The following is a 26,977-nucleotide window of genomic DNA, read 5'->3' on the forward strand; positions in this document are numbered from 1 at the left end:
CTAGCCATTCAGGGCCAGATTGTGAACCCTAACTCACAAAGCGATGGGGACCATTCATTCACATGGTCATACTAAGTCAATAGGATTACACAGGTGAGTTAATGCTACACCGTGTGCAAAATGCATTCACTAAACATGAATTTAGGTAACAAATTTTAAAATATTGGATTTTGGAACCCAAAGACTAACCAGGGGCCTGCTTGATGTCTTTACAAACATAGTACCCAAAGGAAAAGAGGTATTCCCAAGGACAACAGTAAACCAATTACTGTATATCCAAAACAGACATAGTACTAATATTCTCTCTCATGCTACAGCAGCTAATTGAGACTTAACTCTTGTTTGACAGGGACTTGGATATTATTTTACAAAACTGCCTGAACTGCTCTGAATGCTCCCAGCAGTCAGGAGAAGAGGGTATTCATACATCATGGGCCACTACTGATGTAAAACAGCTTAATTCTTTTGAAATCAGCAGAGGATCTACCTCCACAAGTTTCAAAACTGGAGGGCAAAAGTATTAAACTTATCTTGGAAAAATGAATGCTGCCTAGTTATTTGATCCTCTTTTCACCGCTAGTGGTAAATTTGAGATATACTATTATTATTCGGTTATAAGAGTTTTAAGTTGCTTCTAAAAATAAAAGGTCACTGCCAGCCAAGATCTCTATTATGTCACCTAGAATGAATTGTTAGAGCTATATTAGGAACTCTCTCCCTAATTAGTTGTATGATGAAAGTGTTACCAGCAACGCAGGTTATAGTTTGAATAAGAGTGCTATGATTAAAAAAGCCCTTGGGTGACATCACAGAAATAAAGGAAAGAAATTCTAAGCCACATATTTTCATGGTTCATTTTCACCCTGCTCTATTAACTACTCTTACGGCAATGTTAAAAAAAAAAAAAAAAGAAGCTCTTAATCACAACTGCACCCTGAGGGAAAGGTGAACCTCTTTAGTCCAGTACCCTTAGGACCTGACTGGTGCCGAACCAGAGTGTTTTCAGAACCACAGGAGGTCAATATTGTCTAGCTGCATTACCAACACTTCCACTGCTTACAGGACTCTTAGAAGACATTTAGGAGTAAACTAGAGCTAAATAACTGCATAGAACAGAAAGCCAGGACTTGTGGCTGTAAACAAACTTTATGAGACTGTGTGAAAGTTGGCCACACTCATGATAAGTGGACATTGGCTAACTAAAATCATGCCGGACTACGAATGTTGCTGGACCACAATGGGTCAATGGATACAACTTATTCACAGAATTGCTGCAGAAAACAGTATCTCAAACTCCATCATCAGCTCCTTTCAACTGATGCCGTGTCTCTGCAATCTACTGCTAAGAGATGCATGAATATGAGACACATCAACACCCCTTTCATACTGCTACAAATCAGGGAAATGCATTACCTGTGACTGCTTAATAGAAAACACTGATTTTAAATGCACCCACATCACTGACAGCTCCCATGATTCTGCTTTCATGCAAGTGAAACAAAACAATCTGAGTCCATCTTTCCCAAGCAACAAAAGAGATGACTAGGAAGTCAGACCTGCTGCACCTAAATCCTACCACCCATACAACACTGCTGACTTTCAACTGCTTTTGTCATTTTTTCTGCTTAAACTGCCCAGAGAATGCAGTGCCCACTTAGAAGCCTGAAAACAATTTTGTCTTTTCTATTGGGCACACATTGATTTTCTTTCTTGACTGCACACCAGCAGTAGGAAGAAGCATGACTGAAAGGAGCATGGGTTAGTTATTTGTTGCTGTAGTACAGTCTCTATGCATGCTTTGTGCGCATGTTACAAAACTAAGCATGCCTTTTCTCTTTGTAAATTTTGTAGTGATAAAAACTGCAAAGTTTCCCTCCCACCCCGACATGTTCTGCCCAAACCTTCTCATGACTCCTGGAAAGAATCTATATGTTGCCTGAAGGGTCCCTGCAAAAATAATGAAAAAAGAATAACCAGAGACAACCAGAAGCAATGGGCTGTACTAAGAGGCAGCCATCCCAGCTGTAAATGCACAGAACGGCTAACAGGCTGACCTACCAACCCTAAATACTCCAGGATAGAGGATGATAATGTACTCGGAGCAAAGCTGCAATATCAACGACAATTTCAAGACCAACAACATGAAAGTGGAGGAGACAAGAGTGCAATAAGAATCTTGCTAAGCAGGGAGCCCACATTCTGGCCTGGCCACCCCAAATTTGAGTGGTATTGCAAACGGGTTGAATTTGACCTGCATGTCTCTCCATCACACACAACCTAGCAGGGAAGAGATTCAGCTATTACTCCAGTGAGGGGCCAAGGCTGGTGTTCTTCTCCCTCCTGACAAAAATCAGCCGCCTTGATTAGAGCTCGGAGCAGGATCATACACCAGGAAAAGTGTATTTTTATATAATTGCCAGAGTTACATCCACTTTTCTCAGTCTGACTGATGGATCATTCTTTGCTTATTACTTTCAGTAATTTAATATATATAAGCACCTTATTGGCAAGCTACTTGAACATATAAATAATAGCTAATGATGACTGCCTACAGTTTAATTAACTTCTGGTTGCACTTTTCAAGGTATTGCTAGAAACACTAAATTACTTTCTCCCGCCTCTCCCTTAAAGCTGTCATGTAAAGAATCATTGTTTTGAGTACTAATCCTGCTGCCTAAATAATTCTGAGGCCTCAGCAATCTTAAGCATACATGCTGTATGGAACAAAGGGAACAGACATGAATGTACTTGCACTTTATAATGCACAAGTTATCTTTTCCTATAGAAAAGCACAAGACTTTAATTTAAAGAAAAATCAAATATGCAGACGTCCAAGCATCTCATTTATATTATAACAGTCATTAAATATCTCTGGATCTCAGGCAAGACTTATTAGCATAAACTCTGCACATTACCACAAGGTTTCAAGTTTCCATTCCAGCTTCTCATCTGAGCTGCCATTTTCTGTCTGCGTGATGTTGCAAATAAATTTTCCTTTTGGCATGGCTCAGCTGTCAGGCACCTCTGTTCTGTAATGAATCCATGAATTACATCTCACTGCTCTGACATCTCTGGTCTCTCACATCAAAATATTGTTCTTCAATTGTAATTTATAACTTAATTTAAATGTCCCTTTTACTGTGACCTTTCTAGATCAGAATGGCATTACATCTGGCAGCTCCTACTTCAGTAAGGCATCCTTTCGCAATTACAGTCATTATGATCCCTGTCGAAAAGCCTATTTGAGTTAGGCTGCATTCTTGCTACAATGTTAAATAATTGGAGTCCATTAAGACCATCGTTAGATTTCAGAGCCTTTGGGGGTGGAGGGAGAATTGCTAGAATAATGTGGTACAGTATTGCAAAAACTAACTTAAAACCTACTCAGAACAGTCAAAAGTAAGGGTGATTCTTCAGACAATATAAATTATGTACATCTCTGTAGGGAGGCAATGTTTCTAGTGGTGAAAACAGCACTGGAATCTAGGAATTCCTGATAATGCATCTGTTCTTCTATTGACTCATTCAGTGGCCCTGGACAAGTTTTGTCACTCTTATGCCTCAGTTTTCACATCTATAAAATGAAGATGAGCTTACCATTTTTGGTACTATGTACAGGCCATCCTCACTACTTTACAGTGGGGTATTAGGCCTCGATTATTAACAAACCAATATGAAAACATGAAGTGTGGCATATGCTTGGTGTTACCATCTCCTCCAATGCAATGTATTCTTTCACTATGTTCCTCAGGGGGAACAAGGTTTTCCCCCTATTAGGCTGAACTCGATTTTGCATCCTGCAAGGCTATTTTTGCATGCATCTCTGGTCATAGGCTCATTTTTGTTAGGTATAGGATGTTGGGGGGGGGGGGGGGGAGAGAAATCACTGGATAACGGCCTTGTTTCTTCCTGGGCTGGGGGATGTACATGCGTCACCCTGGAATATATTTAAGGTGTTTTTGGCAAAAAGCTTCTGCCCTTCAAAAGGTAGATCCCTTACAGTTGTTTGTACTTCCTTGGGAATACCCAGGAGATGGAGCCAGGATGTTCTATGTATCACAACTGTGGTTGCTAAGGATCTGGAAGCAGTGTTGTTGCAGTTAAGAGATGCCCGTAGTGCTGCTTTAGCAATAAGCGATTCCTCTACTATATTTGCTCTGTGTTGCTATCTATAAACTTATGACAACTGATCAATAAAGAATCTCATTTTCTCAAATAAGTTGTAAGTGGATTTTGCCAGCAGGGCGGAATAGTTTGAGAGATAGAAGTGCAGGGAGGCAGATGAGTATGATTTTCTACTCAAAATGTCCAATCTCTTCCAACCTTTATCATAAGGTGTTGTTTTGCATTAGGTGTGCTTGCCCCATGATGTATCACACCAACGACTAATGAGTTCGCAGAAAGTTGGGAAAGAAGAATATGGCTCCTTTGGTAGGTGCATAATACTTGCGATTTGCCCTTTCAGAAGAGGGCAGGATAGAGGCAGAGGTTTTACAAGTTACTCTTGCGGGGTCCATGATGGCCGCATTTGCTGGTAATGCTACATTGTTGAAAGGGAGGCCTATAGGATTTCAGTCAATTTATGCTACGTTTCAGGTAATTCTGCAAGGGAACTGAATATTCAGTGAGTCTGTCACCCTTTTAAAAAGATCTTGGAATGATCTAAAATAGCCTCCTGGGGTCAGGGGAGGGGCCATGATAGTCTCATCCAATGATGATGAATGCGTGTAGGAAGCATGGTGTCATCCTCCTGTGCATCCTCTATGCCTTCTAGGTCATCTTGAGATGCCTCAGAATAGAGCTGAGCAGGCAGTTCCTGCATCTGTGGAATAACTAACTGCATCCCTGAAGTTTGGGAGCCTGTTGGACTCTATAGAGGGTCCATGGATCCCATCTTGGTTAAATCATGGGGGGAGAGAGAGGTAGAAGCCAAGGCAATGGTTACCATGCCTGCCTCAAGAGCTGTGGTGGCCGAAGCTGTAGATGGGGTTTAGAAGATGTCTGGTGAGTGGTGCAAAGGTGATTGCCTCTTCATCTTCCTCTTTGTTACTTGAAAAGTGGGGGAGCAGAACCGGTTGGTATCATTAATCTGCTAGGTCCTGGGTGCATAGGAGTGCTGTCGGTACCCAAAAGTGGAGTGCTCAATACTGAGGATATAGACAGTTCCATTTGGGAATTGAGCAGGCATGGTACTATACAGACTGGTGCCGAGGTCGATACGGGGTTGGCCACTGTCTGTACCATCAACACAGGAGGCTGAGGAATCAGCTCCTTTGATGCCAACGATGTGGTCACTTACGATGCTGGCAGTGCCAGAACAGCAGTTTTGCTCTTAGATTTTGTGAAACACGGAAGCCGCAGACCCTAGGACCTGTTTGTACCAGAAGTGCCTAGTGTCTGTAGGTCTGATGAGGACAGTGCCATCGATACAGAGGTGGATTTTGCTCTGGGAGACTGATTTTTTGAAGGCAGATCACTCCCTGGTGAGGACTGCCATTTCTTTTGACAGGGTTCTTAGCCGGAGGGTCCTGAGGAGGTGGAAGACAGGAAGCCTGATCTGAGGCTGCTGAGGGAGTGGCACCAGTTTTATTTTATGTCCTCCATTTTGTTTTTCTTTTCAAGATGGCAGCCAGCCTTCTGGTCACCATCTCTGGGTATGTCTACACTACCCTCCTAGTTCGAACTAGGAGGGTAATGTAGGCATACCGCACTTGCAAATGAGGCCCGGGATTTGAATTTCCCGGGCTTCATTTGCATAAGCGGGGAGCCGCCATTTTTAAAACCCCGCTGGTTCGAACCCCGTGCAGCGCGGCTACACGGGGCACGAACTAGGTAGTTCGAACTAGGCTTCCTAGTTCGAACTACCGTTACTCCTCATTTCACGAGGAGTAACGGTAGTTCGAACTAGGAAGCCTAGTTCGAACTACCTAGTTCGTGCCCCGTGTAGCCGCGCTGCACGGGGTTCGAACCAGCAGGGTTTTAAAAATGGCGGCTCCCCGCTTATGCAAATGAAGCCCGGGAAATTCAAATCCCGAGCTTCATTTGCAAGTGCGGTATGCCTACATTACCCCACTAGTTCGAACTAGCGGGGTAGTGTAGACATACCCTCTGTCAGGTAAGGCGGAATAAGGGTTACACACCTTTAATCTGCCCGGTCACCCTCCCCTTAGGGCTCTCTGCATTTCATCAGCACAACCCAGCAGTGCTAGGGCAACAGCTAGCAGGCTGTTTGGACTTGCAGGCCGTCTGGGTCAGAAGCCAGCCTGGCTGCTGACAGCCCTTTGTGGTGCAGCAATCCAGTGTCACAGCTGTAATGACTGCTAGCTCAGGTTTTATTTGGTTTAGACAGGAGGCTTCAGTAGAGCCAGTCACGTGCACACGCATCATCTCACCCTCCAGTCTGCACACCGCACACAGGACAGTGTGTCAAGGATAGAAGAAAAGATGAGAAGCAAGAAGACTGCCCACTTACCCGGGCCTCTGCAACTCCATCCCCTCTCTGTTTGTTCCTTTCCCTCAGTCTGGAGATATTCTCATACCACTTTTCCCCTGACACTGAGACAGTAGTAGTTCCTGTTTGGGCTTCTGGCCTATGCCAGGCTTCGTTGTGAAAACCAGATTTGTTGTTTGCTTTCTATGTTTAGTGTTTTGTTAAATAAACCAATTATTGCTTTAGCTATTTTTGTTGGACTTGATTAATGCACGGTGACATAGATACAGTGCAAGTGTAGAACTTGTGTCCCAATAGGCAGGACTCAGTCCTTGTCCAACAAGGGCAGTGGCGGGGATTGTTGAGGAGGAAGTTTAATTGGAGGTCCTGTGCCTTAAATCATCTCACCAATAATTTCTTGCAATGGGACGGGATATGAGCCTCTCAATCTGATGCATTGTGGCCATCTAAGACTGGGATGGAAAGCCTGCAAGTGAGGCATCTTTTGAAACTAGGGGGAACCCAGCATAATGAACGTCCCACGAGGGGATGGGACAGGGAGAAAAGGATTTTTTTTAATAGTGGGGGAATAAGAAGGATCCAGGGTAGGAGGAAAGGAAAGACGAGAGTTAAAAAGGCTCTCTTATCTGAAAAGTATCAAGTGAGGAGAGCTGCTGTGTTTCAACCTAAGCCCAGGGTAGCAGACAAGGAACTGTGGGATGGTTGACAATGTGCACTGGTTATATGCTCAGTGTTGTCAAATGGCACCATGTGCACGTCGCCACCCAGGGCACTGCTGCTGTAAGTCTCCATCCATGAGCTCAGGGCACTGAAACACCTATAGTAGGGCACCCACAGGGACACTCCTCAAAGAAGAAGCCTAAGTTAATTGGTAAAAGCAGACGAATGGGGTTTTTGGTCTGCCATCAAGTCATAGAACCATAGAACTGGAAGAGACCTCAAAAGGTCATCAAGTCCAGCCCCCTGCTCTAGGCAGGACCAAAGTGCCAGCAATGCCCCTCTGACATGTATACTGGCCAAACGGGACAGTCTCTGCGACAAGGGATAAACGAATACAAATCAGACATCAGGAATGGTAACAGAAACCTGTAAGAGAACCTTTTAACCTCCTTGGACATTCAAGAATGGATTTTAAAGCAGCCATTCTTCTACAAAGGAATTTTATCACCATTTACAGTGGGGGACAGCTGAACTGGAGTTCATTTACAAGCTCAACAATATCACCTATGGCTTGAATAAAGATATTAATTGGTTAGTGCACCACCAAGGCAATTTCCCTGCCTTTGATAGTCTCATTTCAACATCGAAGTTTATGAATGGGACATATCCATACTGATTTCATTAACACTGGTAATGCAACTGATAGGTAACTGCTTTTGCTGTTATATATATCCTGGATTGTGCAATTTCCATTCCAGCTCATCTGATGAAGTGGGCTTTAACCCACAAAAGCTCATGACCAAATAGATATTAGTCTCTAAGGTGCCACAGAACTGCTTGTTGTTTTTCAAGTTACAGACTCTCACTGCTATCCCTCTAAGACAAATAACTGTTGTCACTGGGCAAGCTGAATAGTGCTGGGAAGGACTCTTGCAACAGATTTTCACACATTCTGTCAAAAATCTAGATATTTTATATACACCAGAAATATTAAACTGTGTGTTAAATAGTTTAGCTGAATTTATGAGAATTGGCTTATAAATAAATCCAGAAGCACAAAAAGGTTTTTCCAAGAGAAAGCACACGAATGAGAAAATAGAGAAGTAAAACTGCCCTACGCACCAGTAGTGGCCTACTTTTAACAGCATGCCCAGGCAGAGAGTTATAGCCCCTGGGGTGTTATGTTACATTCTTTGAACCCTGAGAATATCCAATGAAGAACCATTCAAAAGGAAATCTAGTAATCGTAATAAATGCTAACATGTATTTAAATAGTTGTCTTAGGCTTTCAACCTTGTCTGTAGTTAATGAACAAGAAAATCTAGTCTAAGGACAAGTTAAAACAGGCAGTAATTTGTCTGGGTGACATCTTATTTCTAACTGAATTTCCCTAAGTTGACATTACACTGTCACATGTGTCACTCACAATGACATGTTGCCATGTAATACTGTTACAGAAATACTGAACAATCCTACTCATAAAAGGAACCATCCCATATTAACATGCAATCGATTTCATCTTGTATATTGGTGCATGGCAGGAGGTGTAGTAAGTATAGGTACATGGCTCCTCAATAGGAAACTGCTGTCTTTTAGCCTCTTCAAAACAAGAACATGCATGTCAAAATGACAAAACCCTTGAGATTCACTGATCAGGGCACAGTGTATGCTGTCATTTTAAATTTCTTCTACTGTTCTGCCATCTTCTATATCTGGCGACCCCCCACATTTGTGATTGCCCCAATCCTACGAATCATTATGAAATCTAAGTTTATAATGCAGAGGGGGAAATTCCTACCCCACCCCCTCTGTGGTAGGCCGAAACGTGGATAGGAACATCCCCTACGTCAGACAGCAAGCAGCATTTCCGAAAGAAAAAGCAGATCAGGAAATCTGCGCTGCTCCACTCTGAACTATCTGGTCTTTATAAACATCAGCTCCCTTGACTCATCCCTTGAACTGGGACAACATGTAAATCTCAAACTGAATTTTGTCTGGGTCCTACTTAGGAAAGGGCAAACAGGTAATTTAACCCTTTCCTGTCCTGGAGTCTGAGAACGGTGCCCTTAAAAGCTCAGTACAATGATTCTAAGCTCAGTGGGAGAGAGAAAGACGAGGAAAAGGAAGCTGGCAGAAGCAAGTGCACCTTCTTTCTTTTTTGTACAGATCTGAAGTCCAGAAAGGAGTTTTCAACTAGTTAAAAATTAACCAGCCACCATTATGCAGAGAATCTACTTAGAAATTCACATACACACACAGCACACACTGAGCAGGGCTGTCTAGCACTAGAAATTATATTCCTGTTCAGTATTCACCGTACTGAGATTTTCTACGGATTGGCAGATCTGGGACACCAGCTTCCTACCACAGAGCAGGACGCCTTTCTGTGCAGATGTTTTAAGCCTCTTGATCAGCCATTTTTCTTTTCTGAAAACAATGCAGCAGCATGAAGAGGCACCCCTCCTTGATGGTGCTGTCAAGCTGGCAACCTCAGCAGACACATTCACAATTTATTCTTAACGACATTTTAAAATCCATTTTTCCCGTTTTCAGGTACCTACATTCTATCTAGAATGACTGTCCATTTCAGAATGTTACAGGATCTCCAGCAAAAATATACCTTGTAGAAGGACCTATGCAGAGTTTCCTAATGGAAAGCAAAGCGCCATGAGGTGCTATGGTACGCTGCAAGTCCTGCCACTTCCATGCTCTTGCCTCAGAAAACCTCTTGGACAGTGGCTCTTTTCTTTGGAGAGGGTGAACTTAGAGAAGTGAACAGGCGTGCTTTTAGGGTGCATGACACAACTGGTTTTAGTTATAGGCAAATTCAGGGGTAGAACTCAAAAAGAACTTGGAATGAAGGCCAACCACATAAAACATCAGATCACTTGGCTCTGCTTTCCTACATTATGGAAGAGAAAGCACTCATAACCCAGAAGAAGTGCTGAGAAATCCAGTGAATTGTCACAGTACTCGCTTGGCTATGGGGAGCACTGGGAAGGTTGAAGAAAAGGAAGCCCTTCTCAAGTCTTTTGTCCTCTAGCATGAAAATGCTTAAACTCTGAAGTCTTAACTCAGACCTATCTCCAAAAGAAATCAAGGGGAGCTTAGTCAGAGCAAGAACTATACCATTTAATCCTGTGTCCAAAATATTTAGAGAGAATAAGCGATCCTCATTAAGTCCTCTTCTGCATGAAGGCAGGAAATTAGGTTATTTTCAGAGAGCAACTTCTGAGATCAACTGGATTTTTGAGAGTTCATAAGAAAAATAAAACATTTACAAGAATTCATGTCCTCCCAAATCTGGGAGCCTGTCACAAAGGGGACATCTCCATTTGGAAGATATATATACGAAGACCCAGATCATCTTGTGTAAAACACACAAATGAGTGCTGCATTGTAGTTTTGAGATCCAAAGCAGGAGGAGACATTGTTGAAGGAAAAAAAATAAAAGAGGGGACAGACTGGAGCTCCCAGGAGTATTCAAAAACATCTGGACCTTCCTAATTCCAGGAGCCATGACTTCACTGTCACAATATATGCATTTGCATGCTGGTGCTACTTAACTTTCTTTACTTTTGTGGAGCTTCATTTGCTAGGTTCAACTACACATCCTGATCCTGCAAGGTGCTAGACGCCCCCAAATGCTGTTCAAGTTCATGGGGAGTTCAGAGCATTCAGCACCCGGCCCAAAAGCAAAAAGAAAATAGGAAATACTACACAGGATTCTATGAAATGGCAGAGGTTTAAGTTAATTAAAAGAGGGTTTTTATAGAATGATTCAATTTAGTGACTCTCTCTCAGACACTGGCTCTTCTATCTGCAATTAAAGCACTTCCTCTCCCTTTCCCAGCCACACAATACCCAATTAAACAGGATTTTACATCCCTAATTTGATGCCAATCAGATGCTGAAATCAAGGGTGAGAAGCCTGCACTATATGACCAACCAGATCTCAAAGGACCACCAGCAAATGCTCTGTGGACCAGAGTTTAGGAACTACCCACTTAAAGCACAGAGTTGGACCACTGTTCTATATCTCAAAAATGCATACACTGGAGCTCGAGGCTTATAGTTCGCAAGTCTGAATGTGTCACTTCTTTATTAGTACAATAAAAAGAAGAAAAGTTTTTCAGTTGCTTCCCCAACCATTATGCATAACCACTCACATGACACTTCTTTGACTATTTAAAAATTTATTGCATTCTTAACAAAATATAGAAAGAAAAGATGAGAAAGGACACCTAATGCATTAGTAATGCATTAGTATAAATTAAACTGAAGTAAATTACATGGACACACAGTATGTAGACATGGCTGTACAATGTGCGCTTACTGCTTATGAATTTTAATTAAGGAAGTGATTTATGAGGCTCCAGATATTAAGAAAAGGGCTCATCCTCCTATTATGTTTGGAGGCAAATACTCTCAGATTTGTAAGTCATAAGGATGGAATGAATCCCACATTCTACATGCAGTTGAGATGAATCCTCCCGATGCTAAGGAATAATTTGAAATCTTGGTACTTATTAAGACGCTGTCTGTTATGTTTTCTGGTGTTCTTGTTAATCTGTTCTTTTATCCTTGCTGATTTGTGAGCTAACAAAGACAAATTCAATGTCAATTCTCCCTTTAACACTTTTTGAGAAGAATTTTAATACTTTCTCAGAACATTTTTTAAAGGGGATGTGAAAAACAAATTGAGCTGTCTGACAAACAGTTGTCTGATGGCAAGATGCACAGATCTGAGCTATGAGTCTTCACTACTTTTTCAGCAGAAAGAATGAAAAATTGACCCAGGATGCTCTTCCACCTTGAGTGCTATAAAGCCGTCCTACAAATATTTTTCCAGGATCAACAGAAGGGGCTGTTCAGATATAGCATTTCCCACTTTTAGGAAAGAGGTGGCAAAATATTGTACCTGGTGCCTATTTGGTGTGCAGTGGGGTCAGAGAAGGCATACCTCTCTCATATATATGGCTAGTTTCACTGTTTACCCCAAAATGGAAGCTTGCAACAGGATTGGATCTGACTGGAGGGCTGCCCATCTTCATTTTTTCATTTGAAAACTGCAACTTGTCGGCCAATCTGATCTTACATAGTTGGATCAAGTTACCCACCACCAATATTACCTGTAATCTTTTCCATCCACTTGCAAAATACATTGTTACATGCATAGAAACATGCTGTCAGTTGTTACAGGCATAGAAACATATGCTGTCAGTTGTTACAGGCATAGAAACATATGCTGTCAGTTGTGGGTGCTTTGCTCATCAGCAGGACAGCATTTGAATCTCTCTTGGGCGGTTGCTCCAAGTGTTCAGCTTACAGGGAACACTGCCCACCACTGAAATGCAGCTCTCTCTGGCGTAGAAGGTGGCAGCAACTATTTAGCTATTCCCAACATTCACAAAAAGTTTGGCCTTATATTTAATATGAATTTGATATCACTAATTCATAAGATATATCTGCAAAAGTGTTTTTTCTTAGCCCTTCCCATTGCAATCCACATCTAATGCTGCTAGAGTGGGCTACTCATTTGTAAGTTCATTAATAATTACACAAAATAAGAGTGCTAAAATAATTTTAAATTAAACTGCCCTGATTTGGAAAGACACTCTGTAGGAGAGTATTTTTGAGTAGGTACAAATTACTTTAGGAGTGGACAAGAAAATACTGAAACCCAAAAATTCCCAACAATTTTTTTTTTAATGGAGATACTTACTAGTCTTTGTAAAGCACTGGGCCAAAGGGCTTTGTAAGTGCTAAGTATCACTAATATTCATCTAAATAATTCATATTAATTATCCTGGCTCTTTGATCAATGTCTCCATGACGTTCCACACACAGACTCTGAAAGAGAGATCAGGAGCAATAGTCGTATATTTCTCCAATTCACAAGGTAAGTAAAGTGGGATTGCTACACTGTATATAGAAATCTAAGACACTCTGTCTCCCGTTTCACAGATAGATGAGTAAGATGTTATGGTTGGTTGCAAAATATGACAACCAGAACTTCCTCCGCTGAATGTGAATGTTCTCACTTCACATGACTAACATTCTGAAAGATCAATATATTAATCAAAACCTTCATGTTCATAAGTGTTTTCTGAACTAGTTTTAAAGAGTCAGCAGAATTATCTCCCATGCTATTCATTCGACAACAGCAAAAGATTCCCTACCATTCAAAAAGGAAGCATTGTTAATTAATCTCTGAAGGAGGCTTTTCTCCCCTCCAAAGTGACAGCAAAAAGAGGTCAGTGATGTCCAAATGAAAACTTCAGCTGCTCTTGATTTGCTGGGAGATGCATAATACTGTAAACAGAAGCATGGAAACCTGACTTCAAAACCAGGGAATGGAAGCTGAAATTTACCCATGCCATTAAGTAAATAATCACTGGAAGGAGTTGTTATACTTGAAAATATACGCCGCATGGCATCATCCCTGATCTTCATTTCTATCTGGTATAATTAACAATAAATCATACTGTGGGCTACAGCACTCTGTTATTACATAAATAAAACACTACCAAAGGAGCTTGTCAAGTCTGATTTATATGAAGTGCCGCTCTGAAGTTTATTGGATTTCCATAATAAGAAATCATACAGCATATCAGTTTTTTCCATTAATCTTCCAAACTATGTATCATAATTTCTAAACAAAAGCCAATTTAGTACAGCATCAGCTGCTTACAACTAACTTACCAAGCAAACCCAAAGCCTGGAGAAAGGAAGGAAGATGACATGTCAAGAAAACACAATTCTTTACAGCTCAGGCAATGGCACCAGCTAAATGAAAAACTTAGGGCTCAGTTATACACCCATTGACTTTGATGGCTGGATAAGCTCTTAACAGCCTTTGTCAGGACACCACACACCAAGGTTTAAGTGGAGCCTGCTGAAACTCAAATCACCATTCTAAACAGGCTTTGGCTACTTAGTCTACTTTTAACCTAATTAAATGCATTTTCAATCTGAAACTGCCATTCATAAAAACGTATTCTTATTGAGAGAAACTAAAACTGAAATATGAACCATATTTAGGTATCTTCAGGAAATTCTAAAACATGACGCATGCAACATTTATATGGAGTGCTCTCCAAAAATATACTTTGAGTGTCTGGATTCAAAACTGAATAAATCAGTGAACATGACAAGTCCAGCAGCCTACCTCAAGTCTGTTATATAGTTATTTTGGAAGCAATACCTAGTCCATGAGCAGGCCATGTTACTTGGTTAGAATTATGCAGTGTCACTGGCTGATTGAGAAGGTGGCAGAGGGGGAGGATGGTTCCAGGCAGAGAGGAACAGAAGACCTCCACCAAAATACCTACAAGCAGCAGCAGATTTTATGTAACAGCTGAATACAGAAGGTGAATGTAAGAACTTCACGGGGCAATTGTGACCACTGCTCAATAAGGCATCATAAGAGAGCAGCTCTGTTAGGATGAACTTGAACAGACTAGACATTAAAATTATGTAGAATGGTTAGCAGCTGAACAATCAAGTACTAAAGGACTTAGGAGAGAGATCTAGTCTGGAATATATAAGATACTATACTAAAGGCACAGATGCTTTACACACCTAAGCAATCAAAAACAGAGAAATAAAACTAGTCTGATTAAAGGTTAAATTGGATGTTTATTAAGTTTATTAAATGAGTAAGTGGAAATCCTATAATCAACATAAACAGACTAGAAAAAAGCAGCCGATTTTAGATAAGGTGCATATTAAAAATAAAAGGGAAAAAGGAAGATGAAGAGATACACCAAATATATCAAGACAATCTCGCAAGTCTGAGACCCAAGAAATTTGCCAGCACAACCACAGGCCCTCCAGACCACCAAGGGATTAATGGGGTAATTAAAAAGGATAGAGAAGTTAAATGAATTTTCTGCATTAGTCTTTTACTATCGATGAGGAGGAGGAAAATTCCAATTCCAAGAGCTCTCTAGTGATTACTGTCCTTAACAGAGATTCAAATCTTATAAACAGAAAGTTATAGAGCAACTTAAAATGCTACAGAGCAGTAAGCCACCACAACCAGATGGCAACCATCCCAAGGCAAAGTCGGAAATAAAATGTGAAGTAGCTGAAAAACTGATGAGGATATGCAATATAGCCTTAAAATGGCAACTACTCTGGAATACCGGAAAATTTAGTATGTTTATCTTTTAAAGAAAGGAGCCGAGAGAGAGCTTAGGAATAGGATGCCCACTACACTTCATCTTAATTGTAAAATGGGACTTGGAGGCTAATTAATTGCAGTACTTGAATAATTAGACATGATAGGGTCAAACAAACATGACTTCTTAAAAAGAGACAATGTGGGTGAGGTAATATGTTTTATTGGACTGACTACTGTTGGTAAGAGACACAAATTTCGAGCCACTCACAGCTCTTCTTAAAGGGAAGCACTCACATAGTTTAAACATAAAATTCAAGTTTAGACATTTATTTTATTGTGGGTTTTTTTCTTTAGAAAGCATTTTACAAAACATAATAGAAATAAAAAGTTTTTAGCGTCGTGCTGCTGCAAGGGGATTCTTTAAATCCAGGCACTGAAGCACTGCAGCTTATTGCATAAAAAACAGACAATGGAAATGACTACTGTTTTACTGCCCCAACTGAAGGAAATGCAAAATAACCAAGAACTAAACACAATATTTAAATGCTAGTTAGTAAGCTAACATAACATAGGTAAGGACATCCGGATATTAAAACTGCATGTTTTTTACTCAAGTGTCCCAGAAAAGAAAATCTCTCTCAAAACAACCTTTTGAAAGTCCACGAGTTCCCCATATTTTAACCATTTGGACATTTTGAGTAAGGTTCCATTAAGACAATATATTAAGCAAAATAGTACTGTAATTGCTACAAGCATGGAAACAACTTACTCTGAGTTAAAAATTGCCTGATAGCTTTAAAAGACATACTTGGTTTTACAGATATAAGTAGGACCAGTAATTTAATAAATATCACCAGAAAAAACACACCCTGAATGGTATAAAGAGGTTCATCCTGTACACTTCCTAACACAATGGGGTCTTGATCTATGGCTAGGAAACTAGGCACTATAGTAATATAAATAATCCTACTACAGTAAGACAGATAATTATATTACTGCATAATGTTCTCTAAACAAAAAATAAGCTCACTGTTATAATGGTTATTGCTCTGTTCCTAATATCGACATGCCAATGATCTGAAATTTAACTGCCTGAATAAACAGTTACAAAGAAAATTACTCAAGCAATTAGAGAAGCCCATAGTGAATTTGTGTGTGTCAGTGAATCTACAAAAATTATCAGCATAGTATACTAGGTTAGCATAGGTGTTTTCTGCTATTAAATGATCTGCAGAAGTGGAATAGACATTGGTAAATTTTGCTGGTATCGATACTGTGTTTGGTTAGCGAAAGCAGATTAACTTGCACAATGGACCAAAGTAGTCTCAGCTTCTCATGTAGGTTCCTGGGTTCTGATCGCACAATATTCTTTTGTGGACAGTGACATAAGTCACTGTGGATCACTAAATGAAGTTGCTGGTCCAGTCTACAGCAAAGAGTTTAAAAATAGAATGCCCAAGTGAATTAAAAAAATACAGAAGAAACAAAATTGATTGCTGTATCCACATCAGGACAACCAGTCTTGGTAATCTTTGCTTTAAAGTACAGTTCCACTCTGAAGAAAAACCTTGTATAAACTGCACTGTGGAAATCCAATTTATGATCGTTCAGCAATTCCATATAACATACTCAGCAGACATCGTTTCTAGCTGGCAGCTCTGCAAATTTAACTAAGATCTAAGGTTATGTCTATACTACAATTAAAAACCCATGGCTGGCCCATGACAAATGACTCAGGCTCACAGGACTCAGGCTATTGTTTAGTTGTAACGTAGGCGTTTGGGCTCAGGTTGAAGAGTAGGCTCCACTCCTAGAGCCCAAACATCTACACTGCGATTAAACAGTCCCTTATCCCAAGCCCTGCAAGCCAGGCTCAGCTTCCAGGGGCCAGCTGCAGGTGGGTAACTGCAGTGGTGACATTATTTTAAGAATCAAGCTTTTTCCCCCTCATCTCGCATATGATCAAGAGTACTAACGGCCCTATAGGCCAAATTAGGATCTCACATACATGCGTGCAAGCCCCATTATCTTCAGTGAGATTTCTTTAGTGCGATGGGAATTTGGCAAATAATCTTGTAGATGATGCAAACAATAAAATACAACTGCTTATTCCCTACTGGATTTCCTTGTCATGTTACAAAGGTATTAAAACTTCATCTGTCACTAAAACCAAAAGATACAATTCTGAATGAACATAGGGAGTAAGTATAGTGGTGCCATTTTTACAATAGTCACTTTTCAGAGTAGAAAAATTGCAATTTAATAAGGAATAGTGGAGACAGAAAATATCCAATTAAAGGTCAACTAAAACAGCCAACTGTGTGGCAAGATTCAAAAACTAGGATTATTTAGCCTTCAAAGAAGAACTAGATGAGATTTTACTGTGCTATTGAATAATATGGCAGACATACAAGACAATTTTCCAACCTGTTCCTTAAAACATGAACAGGAGACTCCATGAAATTACATGCAAATTTATTAATAAAATGCTAATACTTTTGTTAAAGTCAGCTGATGCTATTCAGTACCAAAAACACTGACTCAAGTACTGTAACTGGATATTAAGAACAGCTATGTATGTTTGAAGGCCACTAATAACATTTGTAGCTTTGGCATGAGAGATAATCAAATCACAAGCTTCCAAGTGATCACTGGGGAGTGGTTAGAAGGAGATCCTTTTCTCTAGTAAAGAATTTGACAAAAGGCAATTAAATGCGTCATCAGTTTCTTTCTTTAGGAAAACCCACGTGTTTGTAACTGACAAGAGCCAAATGGATGATTGAAAGGACCAATGGTCAGGTCAAGAATACCTTGTTTTATGGAAATTTTGGAAGACAATTAAATTTGGGCTGACCAACATGAACTGATCCTAATACAGAACAATAACTTCTTTCTAACATAGTCACTTGAAAAACTGTAAAGAAGTAGTAGTACAATAAGTTAATAAGTCCCAAGATACTGATGAGATCATGTTATGACTCCAAACATAAGAACATAAGAACGGCCATACTGGGTCAGACCAAAGATCCATCTAGCCCAGTAGTCTGTCTGCCGACAGTGGCCAGCACCAGGAGACCCAGAGAGGGTGGACCGAAGACAATGATCAAGCGATTTGTCTTCTGCCATCCTTCTCCAGCCTCTGACAAACAGAGGCCAGGGACACCATTTCTATCCCCTGGCTAATAGCCTTTTATGGACATAACCTCCATGAAATGATCTAGCTTCTCTTTAAACTCTGTAATAGTCCTAGCCTTCACAGCCTCCTCTGGCAAGGAGTTCCACAGGATGACTACATGCTGTGTGAAGAAGAACTTTATTAGTTTTAAACCTGCTACCCATTAATTTCATTTGGTGTCCTCTAGTTCTTCTATTATGGGAACTAATAAATAACTTTTCTTTATCCACCCTCTCCACACCACTCATGTTTTCATATAGCTCTGTCATATCCCCCCTCAGTGTCCTCTTTTCTAAACTGAAATGTCCCAGTTGTTTTAACCTCTCTTCATATGGGACCTGTTCCAAACCCCTAATCATTTTAGTTGCCCTTTTCTGAACCCTTTCCCAGGCCAAAATATCTTTTTTGAGGTGAGGAGACCACATCTGTACACAGTATTTAAGATGTGGGCGTACCATAGTTTTATACAGGGGCAGTAAGATATTCTGTGTCTTATTTTCTATCCCTTTCTTAATAATTCCTGATAGAAATGTAGCCATGTTAGTCTGTTGTAGCTGAAACAAAATACAGGACTATGTAGCACTTTAAACCATCTTGTTAGTCTTTAAAGTGCTACATAGTCCTGTATTTAATAATTCCTAGCATCCTATTTGCCTTTTTGACAGCAACTGCACACTGTGTGGAAGTTTTCAGAGAACTATCCACGATAACTCCAAGATCTCTTTCCTGATTTGTCGTAGCCAAATTAGCCCCCATCATACTGTACGTATAGTTGGAGTTATTTTTCCCGATGTGCATTACTTTACACTTATCCACATGAAATTTAATTTGCCATTTTGTTGCCCAATCACTCAGTTTGGTGAGACCTTTTTGGAGTCCCTCACAGTCTGCTTCTGTCTTGACTATCCTAAACAGTTTGGTATCATCCGCAAACTTTACCACCTCACTGCTTACCCCTTTCTCCAGATCATGTATGAATAAGTTGAAAAGGACTGGTCCCAGGACTGACCTTTGGGGGACACCACTAGTTACCCCTCTCCATTCTGAAAATTTACCATTTATTCCTACCCTTTGTTTCCTGACTTTTAACCAGTTCTCAATCCAAGAAAGAACCTTCCGTCTTATCCCATGGCAATGTAATTTACACAAGAGCCTTTGGTGAGGTACCTTGTCAAATGCTTTCTGAAAATCTAAGTATACTATATCTACTGGATCCCCCTTGTCTGCATGTTTGTTAACCCCTTCAAAGAACTCTAAGGGTACGTCTAGACTACATGCCTCTGGCGACAGAGGCATGTAGATTAGACTACCAGGCATAGGAAAATGAAGAGGCGATTTAAATAATCGCCGCTTCATTTAAATTTACATGGCTGCCGGGCTGAGCTGATCAGCTGTTTGTCGGCTCAGCGCGGTAGTCTGGACGCGCGGGGGTCGACATCAGAAGCATGTGTCGACCTCCCAGGTATGCCTCCTGCGATGAGGCATACCTGGGAGGTCGACACATGCTTCTGATGTCGACCCCCGCGCGTCCAGACTACCGCGCTGAGCCGACAAACAGCTGATCGGCTCAGCCCGGCAGCCATGTAAATTTAAATGAAGAGGCGATTATTTAAATCGCCGCTTCATTTTCCTATGCCTGGTAGTCTAATCTACATGCCTCTGTCGCCAGAGGCATGTAGTCTAGACGTACCCTAATAGATTAGTAAGACATGATTTCCCTTTACAGAAAACATGTTGACTTTTGTCCAACAAATTATGTTCTTCTATGTGCCTCACAATTTTATTCTTTACTATTGTTTTGACATGCTCTAGTTAAGGATTAATAAATCGGTTATCTACGTGCTGCATATATTAGAGGGCCTCAATGAAATAAAACCAGGGAACTCTTTCACAGAGTCAACACTTCTGCATACTTACTGTGTTGAGTGCGTTGAGTGTAGTGTCATCCCGAGAAGCTGCAATGCAGCCATCTTCTGTGGATCCTCCATCACACATCCCTGCAAAAGCTGCCATGCTCCTTTGTAGTTAAAAAAAAATAACACAATTGACCCTCTAATTGCTCACATTACGCAATATACAGATGCTACTTACACTGTACATCATCATTTTCAGGGCTCTGACTGTGCAAGTTAGAAGAGAGTAAGGAAATCTGTCTCACTCAACCAAGATTAATCAACTGTTTTGCTCACCTGCATGTCTTCAGTATTGGGCTATTTTTAGTACTAATTGCCAAGGTATTATTCAAAGACTCACTCCAAGATTATATTAGCATAATTTAATTCTTCATTACTGTAGCACCCAGAGGCCCCATCAACATTATGCTAGGAATACAACTCATTTGAGGACACAGTCCTGCCCCAGACAGCTTACTTGTCATCATAATTTTAGTTTAAGTCAGCAAGCTGTCTTGGAACTAACTGTAGGGTGCCAGGTCATTAGTTTATTACAAATTAAAAATGATTATTTATCCACACATCCCGAGTTAATGCCTGACCCACTATTTCAGAAGCCTGATCTTTATGTATAAAGATCTTAATTGTTTGATCTGACTCCCTAGGCATAGCTCTCTCTTAGGGTGAACCTCAGCTATACAACCTAGTGCTGTCAAAAACATATTTACTATAGGAGGAAGTACAGCAAGGAGTCCTATGGCACCTTAAAGACTGACAAATTTATTTGGGCATAAGCTTTCATGGGGTAGAGCCAACTTCACCAGATGCAGCAGGCTCCACCCCACAATGGCTTATGCCTAAATAAATATGCCACAGGACTCCCCATTGTTTTCGCTAAAACAGACTCAGAGGGCTACCCCCTCTGAAACTTACTACAGCAGCGATTCCCAACCTTTTCCAGATGGGGATCCATTTTGACAATTCAGGAAGACTTGGTAACCCAAGGCAATTCAAAAACAGGAGGGGGGGAGGCAGAGCCACCTGGGGAGACACTTTGCAACCCTTTTGAAATGTAATGGCGATCCACATTTGGGTCCCAACCCATAGGTTGGAAAACCCTGTACTACAGGAAAGAATTCTATCCTGGAAAGGTTGTTTTATTCACAGTTTTTACTTCCCTAATTAACCTGTACACTTTAGACATTACGTCACTATTTACGTTACACAGGGCATGCCCGCTACAAGTCGCTCCAGTATACATCCATTCCACACTAAAGTCATTGACGCTTGTAGGAACTGATGCGTTGTAAGTCCGCCCATTTCCCACTCCGAAGTTGAGCAAAAAAAAACCCCAATTTGCGCAAATGGAAGTCAGCTGTAGAGAAAAAAAATCCCCCTTTAAGTTATTTCGCTGTAAGTCCAAGTTTTTTGGAACGTATCTCGGACTTACAAGGAGAACGGTCTGTACATATAAGTACTTTGTTTTCAGTCCAAAAGATATAGCCTAGTCTCACATTCCTTTGTGACCCAAAATAGCTTTGGAGCTGCCCTGACACCATCATGTCTTGCAATTGACTCCCAACCTAAAAAAATCAACTTCTTAACATTCTAATGTAATATTGCTTCTACACTGGATGAGACTGTGACAGGTGACCTTAGCCCAACATTCACATGCCATCACATTCAGCTTGAGTGTTCCGGGGACACTGGAGCATCTTGGCTATGTTTACCTGGCTGCCCTGAGGTACATGAGCAGGTCACAGTCGTTGACCCCTGGCATCCACACAAGCTCTTCATGTTGTGTCACTGTGTCACCATCCAGAGAAGGAAATGGCTGCAAATCAGGAAGCTTGGCCTACAAATATTGAAACAGAGTTAAAACAAAGAGTGTTGATAACAATAATCATATTAATGGATTGTGCAGAGAAGCTCTTTGTCAGGGAAGTGTTATCCCCATTGCACTGATGGAGAAACTGAGGCAACGACAGGTCAAGTGACTTGCCCAAGGTTTTTGTGGTAGTACTATTATTAAACACATATCTACTCTGTCCTAGTCCTGTGCCTCAATGAAGGATCATGTTTCCCCCCCATTTCAAAAAATAGTGATCTCAGCTGGCAATCATTTCTGGATAGTACCATCTCCTATTGCACTCAGAGGACAGCCATTAGGGTACATATTCCAGGATAAACATCTCAGTGAAAACACCACAGCCTAGAATTGGATTAAACTATCTCATACTGGGAGCATCATTCTCCATCTTACAAAAAATGAAAACACCTTCACAAACATAGAAGGATAGTTTAATGTCTGTTAAAGCAGAAAACAAGCTGCTTCCACTTGTCAAAAGGAAACCATTCTAATCACTGTTTGGCAGAATAAACAGGTTGCACATAATATATGAATATGAAAGGAAGCAAACATATGATTACCCAGGGAGGTATCTATTTCATTTTAACTCCTCAGTAAAAACCCATGTGTATGATATTTACAAATTGGGCCTTAGCAAATAATTAAAAACCCAAAATGACCCAAGGAAATTTGCAGAAAGCTAGATAGCTCAGTGAAATGAACTCTGCCATCAAGTATTATACTGTATCAAGAGACCCAATTAGCATCTTTAGTCATCTGCAGCAATAGCCTAAGATATCAGAGAGCATTTTTGGAAACAGCTTTTAAGTCTTATAATTACCTTTTACAGTTAAAATTCTAAACATTTTTGAAAGGCAATATTTATATATAACCATTAATTAGAAGTCATCTGTTCAGATGTCTTTCATTTTCTGCCTTTCAAGCTGTACTTTTTTTACTCTTTTGCTAGGAAAATAGATTTATCACTGACATTTTTTGCTGCTGAAGGGCTAAGCAGACTTTATAGCCTCTATATCCATTGGAGTTTTGTATTAGGTATACACACAATGTGCACCTGCTTCCAGCAGTCAATGTACTTAAACTAGCATTCTTTCGTATTCCAGGACCAACAAGCTTCATTACCATGTTTCCAAAAAAAGGAATCTTTTTAATGAGTCACAAGGCTGATAGCAAACCAGACAACACAGCAGTAGTAGTCAGCACAGTGAGGATTTGTAAATGTTTATTGATTGTTTTCCCTCATTTATCACCATAATGGAGTATTTGAATTATTGTGCCTAGGAGTCCTACTCAACTCGAGTTTTACTTTTACAAGGGCTGAGCACCTCCAACATCCAATTACATTAGTGCCAGAGGTGGGTGTTTAGCACCGCTACATCTGGGGCTTAACAGTTTCAAAACTGAGGAAGCCAAAACTGAGCCACCCCAAATTACTCTTTGTGCCCAAGTTTTTCCATCTATAAAATATAGCTAATGAGCACACCTACATACATTTTTCTACTACCCTGTAAAAGTACACTGATAGCTTTAGAAAAGTAACTTTGCAAGTACCAACTACAGTAATGCCAGTATTATTAATTTAAAAAGCAACATGCTTTAGCCACTCTTTTGTTTTGTTTTTAAACCAACTATACACCAGGCTGCTACACAGAATGGACATTCTTCCACTTTCACAAGAAATAACTAAGTCAGGTCAGTTAGTGAGCTCTAATTAGCTTGACATAAAGAAGGTGATGGAGAGACTTGATTACAGTCTATAAGTACCGACAACGGGAACAAATATTTGATATGAAACCTTCAATGTAGCAAAGGCATACCATCCAATGGATGGAAGTTAAAGCTAGCCAAATTCAGACTGGAAAGGAGATTTTTTTTTATAGTAATAAGGGTAATTAACCATTGGAACAAGTATCAGAGGGGTAGCTGTGTTAGTTTGAATCTGCAAAAGCGATGAGGAGTTCTGTGGCACCTTATAGACTAACTGAAGTGTAGGAGCATAAGCTTTCGTGGGCAAAGACCCACTTCGTCAGATGCATGTGTCACATGCATCTGACGAAGTGGGTCTTTGCCCACGAAAGCTTATGCTCCTACACTTCAGTTAGTCTATAAGGCGCCACAGGACTCCTCGTCTCATTGGAACAACTTATTGAGGACTGTGACAGATTCTCCATCACTAGCAATTTTTCAACCAAGATGGGGTGTTCTAAAAAATATGAGAGAGGGATTAGTTTGGGGGAAGTTCTATGGAGATCAGACTGTATTGAACACAGGTGTCCCTTCTAGCACTAAAATCTATGAAAAAGGAGTCTAGGTGGAAACAAACTGAAAATTCTCACAAAGGCCCAATCTTATAAAGGGTGAGTGCTCTTAAAGCCCCATTGGAAGGACTAGTTAGTTCTAGCCCTGTCCATGCTCCTGTACAAGGAGATTATCTACAACAATCAGGAAGTATTTCCCAAAATAATGCTTTTAAGACATGAACTTTTTATCTTGCTCTAAAAGCCATGACCAGCAGTGGGTTGTTTGTCTGAGTGAATCAATCATAATGCTATGATGTTGCAAACCCCTACTTACTCACTTTGTATTATGACAACCAGAAATGACTGAGGCACCACAGTGGTTTTACAGCTTTCCCAGTTCCTTTGATCTCTCTCAGCCAACAGACCATACAATGTACGCAAAGAACAGACTTAGGGCTTCTGTATCAAAGATCTAAGCCTCCTCTGTCTTTACAGGGTCAGAAGGTCAAACATCAAGTGCATCAAAAAGTTCCTACAAAAGGCAAGCAAGATACTACAACTGTAAGTCCAAGTGTGAAGAGGGCATGACCAGCAAGAAGATCTTGATAATCCCTCTGAGCTCTTATACCTCAAAGTTAAACTATGCTTTATATCATTTCAGAATTTAATTTATTTTAAACAATCTTTTGGCACTGGAGAAAAGGTTTTTTTTGACCTACACAGATAAGATTCTTCTGCTACAAGCTTGAAGGGGTTAAACCAATAAATTTACTGAGGCACCAAAGCTAAATCATTGCCTCAGAAAGAGGATTTTATCCTGTACCAACAATAGCCAGTACAAAGCAGAAGTGAAGGAAAATGGTTTAGTTAGAATACAACCAAAAGCATGCTGTCGTCCACTTGTCTTAATGCCTTGCTGCGGTCATAACTTGCCTCCAAGAAGAAAACCACACCAGATTTAGAACTGGCCTGTAAAAACTTTTTAGAACTTTATGTTTACGTCGTTACAGATAAGTTTTCTGTACAAGTAAACTAAACCAGTATCACGGGGTTATGGGGAAAAAACTAGCAGAAAGGAGAAATAATAGCTCAAGACATGACACTTCGCAGTCAACACTGTTAGGATTCATTTTTTAAGAAGGGATAGAGTATAAAACCATGGTACGCCCACATCTTAAATGCTGCGTACAAATGTGGTGGCCTCATCTCAAAAAAGATATTGGCATTGGAAAAGGTTCAGAGAAGGGCAACAAAAATGATTAGGAGTTTGAAACGGGTCCCATATGAAGAGAGATTAAAAGGAGTTGGACTTTTCACCTTCGAAAAGAGGAGACTAAGGGGGGATATGATAGAGGTTTATAAAATCATGACTGGTGTGGAAAAAGTGAATAAAGAAAAGTTATTTACTTGTTCTTATAATATAAGAACTAAGGGTCACCAAATGAAATTAATAGGTATCAGGTTTAAAACAAACAAAAGGAAGTTTTTCTTCATGCAATGCACAATCAGCCTGTGGAACTCCTTGCCTGAGGATGTTATGAAGACTAGTAGGACTTTAACAGAGTTCAAAAAAGAGCTAGATAAGTTCATGGACAGGGCTTGCCGAACCGCGGCGAGCCACATTCATCAGCCGCACTGTCCTTGAGCTAATTAAATTGCTGCAACACGTCATTCAAGTTGTCAAACAAATAAAACCAATCACATCCTTTACCTGATGGCTGGGTCCAACTCTGATCTCGCCCTGGGTGCTGTTCAGCCTCCTATCATGAAAAACAAACAACATCAGTGAACAGAAGTTACAACTAACAAGTCCTTCTATTATACTGCAGACCAGAAGAGACCATGTGATCCTTTACAGACCAACTCTATAACATACTACTTGCTTGAATTTGCTTGAACTAGAGCCTATCTTTTAGAACATCATTGAATCTCTATTTTTAAACTGAGACTGACACAGAATCAATCACAATCATGGGTAAGTTATCTCAATGGTTCCTTACTACCTTCACTGTTAATCATCTAACCACTAGATCTTCCTATATCTGTGTCTGTTAGACTGAATAAGCCCATTATCCAATTTTTGTTGCTCAGGGATTTATGTATATATTGTATCAACACAAAAAAAGCTTTTGATATTATCTTTGCAATGCACACCGGAGAGCAGCAGTAACAAGGAAACATTAAAGCAGAAATAGTGAATACATTCAACATAGCAGGAAACTTTCTGAATGGCAGAGGCCAACAAAGACAGATCTGGAATTTCTGGCAAAATGGCCATAATCTTATTAGTTCTGTAACATGGTAACATCTTGGGGCCACCTGTCCTGAACACTGAAAAGGGGGAAGGTAAATTGATGCTGTCACCTGGCTTCCCCCTTTTTAACACGCAAATCCAAAACATCAAGGCCCTGAGTAGGAATGTTAAGGACTAGTCGACTATCCGATAAGCAAATGCTTATTGGATAGTCAAAAGGATAGTCGACAAGTCGCTCCCCCCCCCCCTGCTGCCTCTATCAAATAAAGGCAGCAAGGAGGGGAGAAAAGGGGGGTAACTTCAAAGC

General features: G+C 40.4%; 1 protein-coding gene across 7 annotated transcripts in view; it reads right to left on the reverse strand.

Annotated features, from left to right (window-relative positions):
* RERE (arginine-glutamic acid dipeptide repeats) overlaps window positions 1-26,977 on the reverse strand; it is a 473,712-nt gene that overhangs the window by 143,571 nt on the left and 303,164 nt on the right. For all 7 annotated transcript variants that reach the window (XM_075906794.2, XM_075906795.2, XM_075906799.2 and 4 more), the window contains 3 exons: window positions 26,128-26,176; window positions 22,037-22,161; window positions 20,332-20,431 (listed from right to left, as the gene is read on the reverse strand). In XM_075906794.2, the coding sequence (XP_075762909.2) occupies window positions 20,332-20,431; window positions 22,037-22,161; window positions 26,128-26,176 (274 nt within the window). The remainder of the gene's footprint in view (window positions 1-20,331; window positions 20,432-22,036; window positions 22,162-26,127; window positions 26,177-26,977) is intronic.

The sequence above is a fragment of the Pelodiscus sinensis genome, chromosome 24 (genome assembly GCF_052426305.1).
Source record: "Pelodiscus sinensis isolate ZL-2025 chromosome 24, ASM5242630v1, whole genome shotgun sequence".
NCBI lineage: Eukaryota > Metazoa > Chordata > Testudines > Trionychidae > Pelodiscus > Pelodiscus sinensis.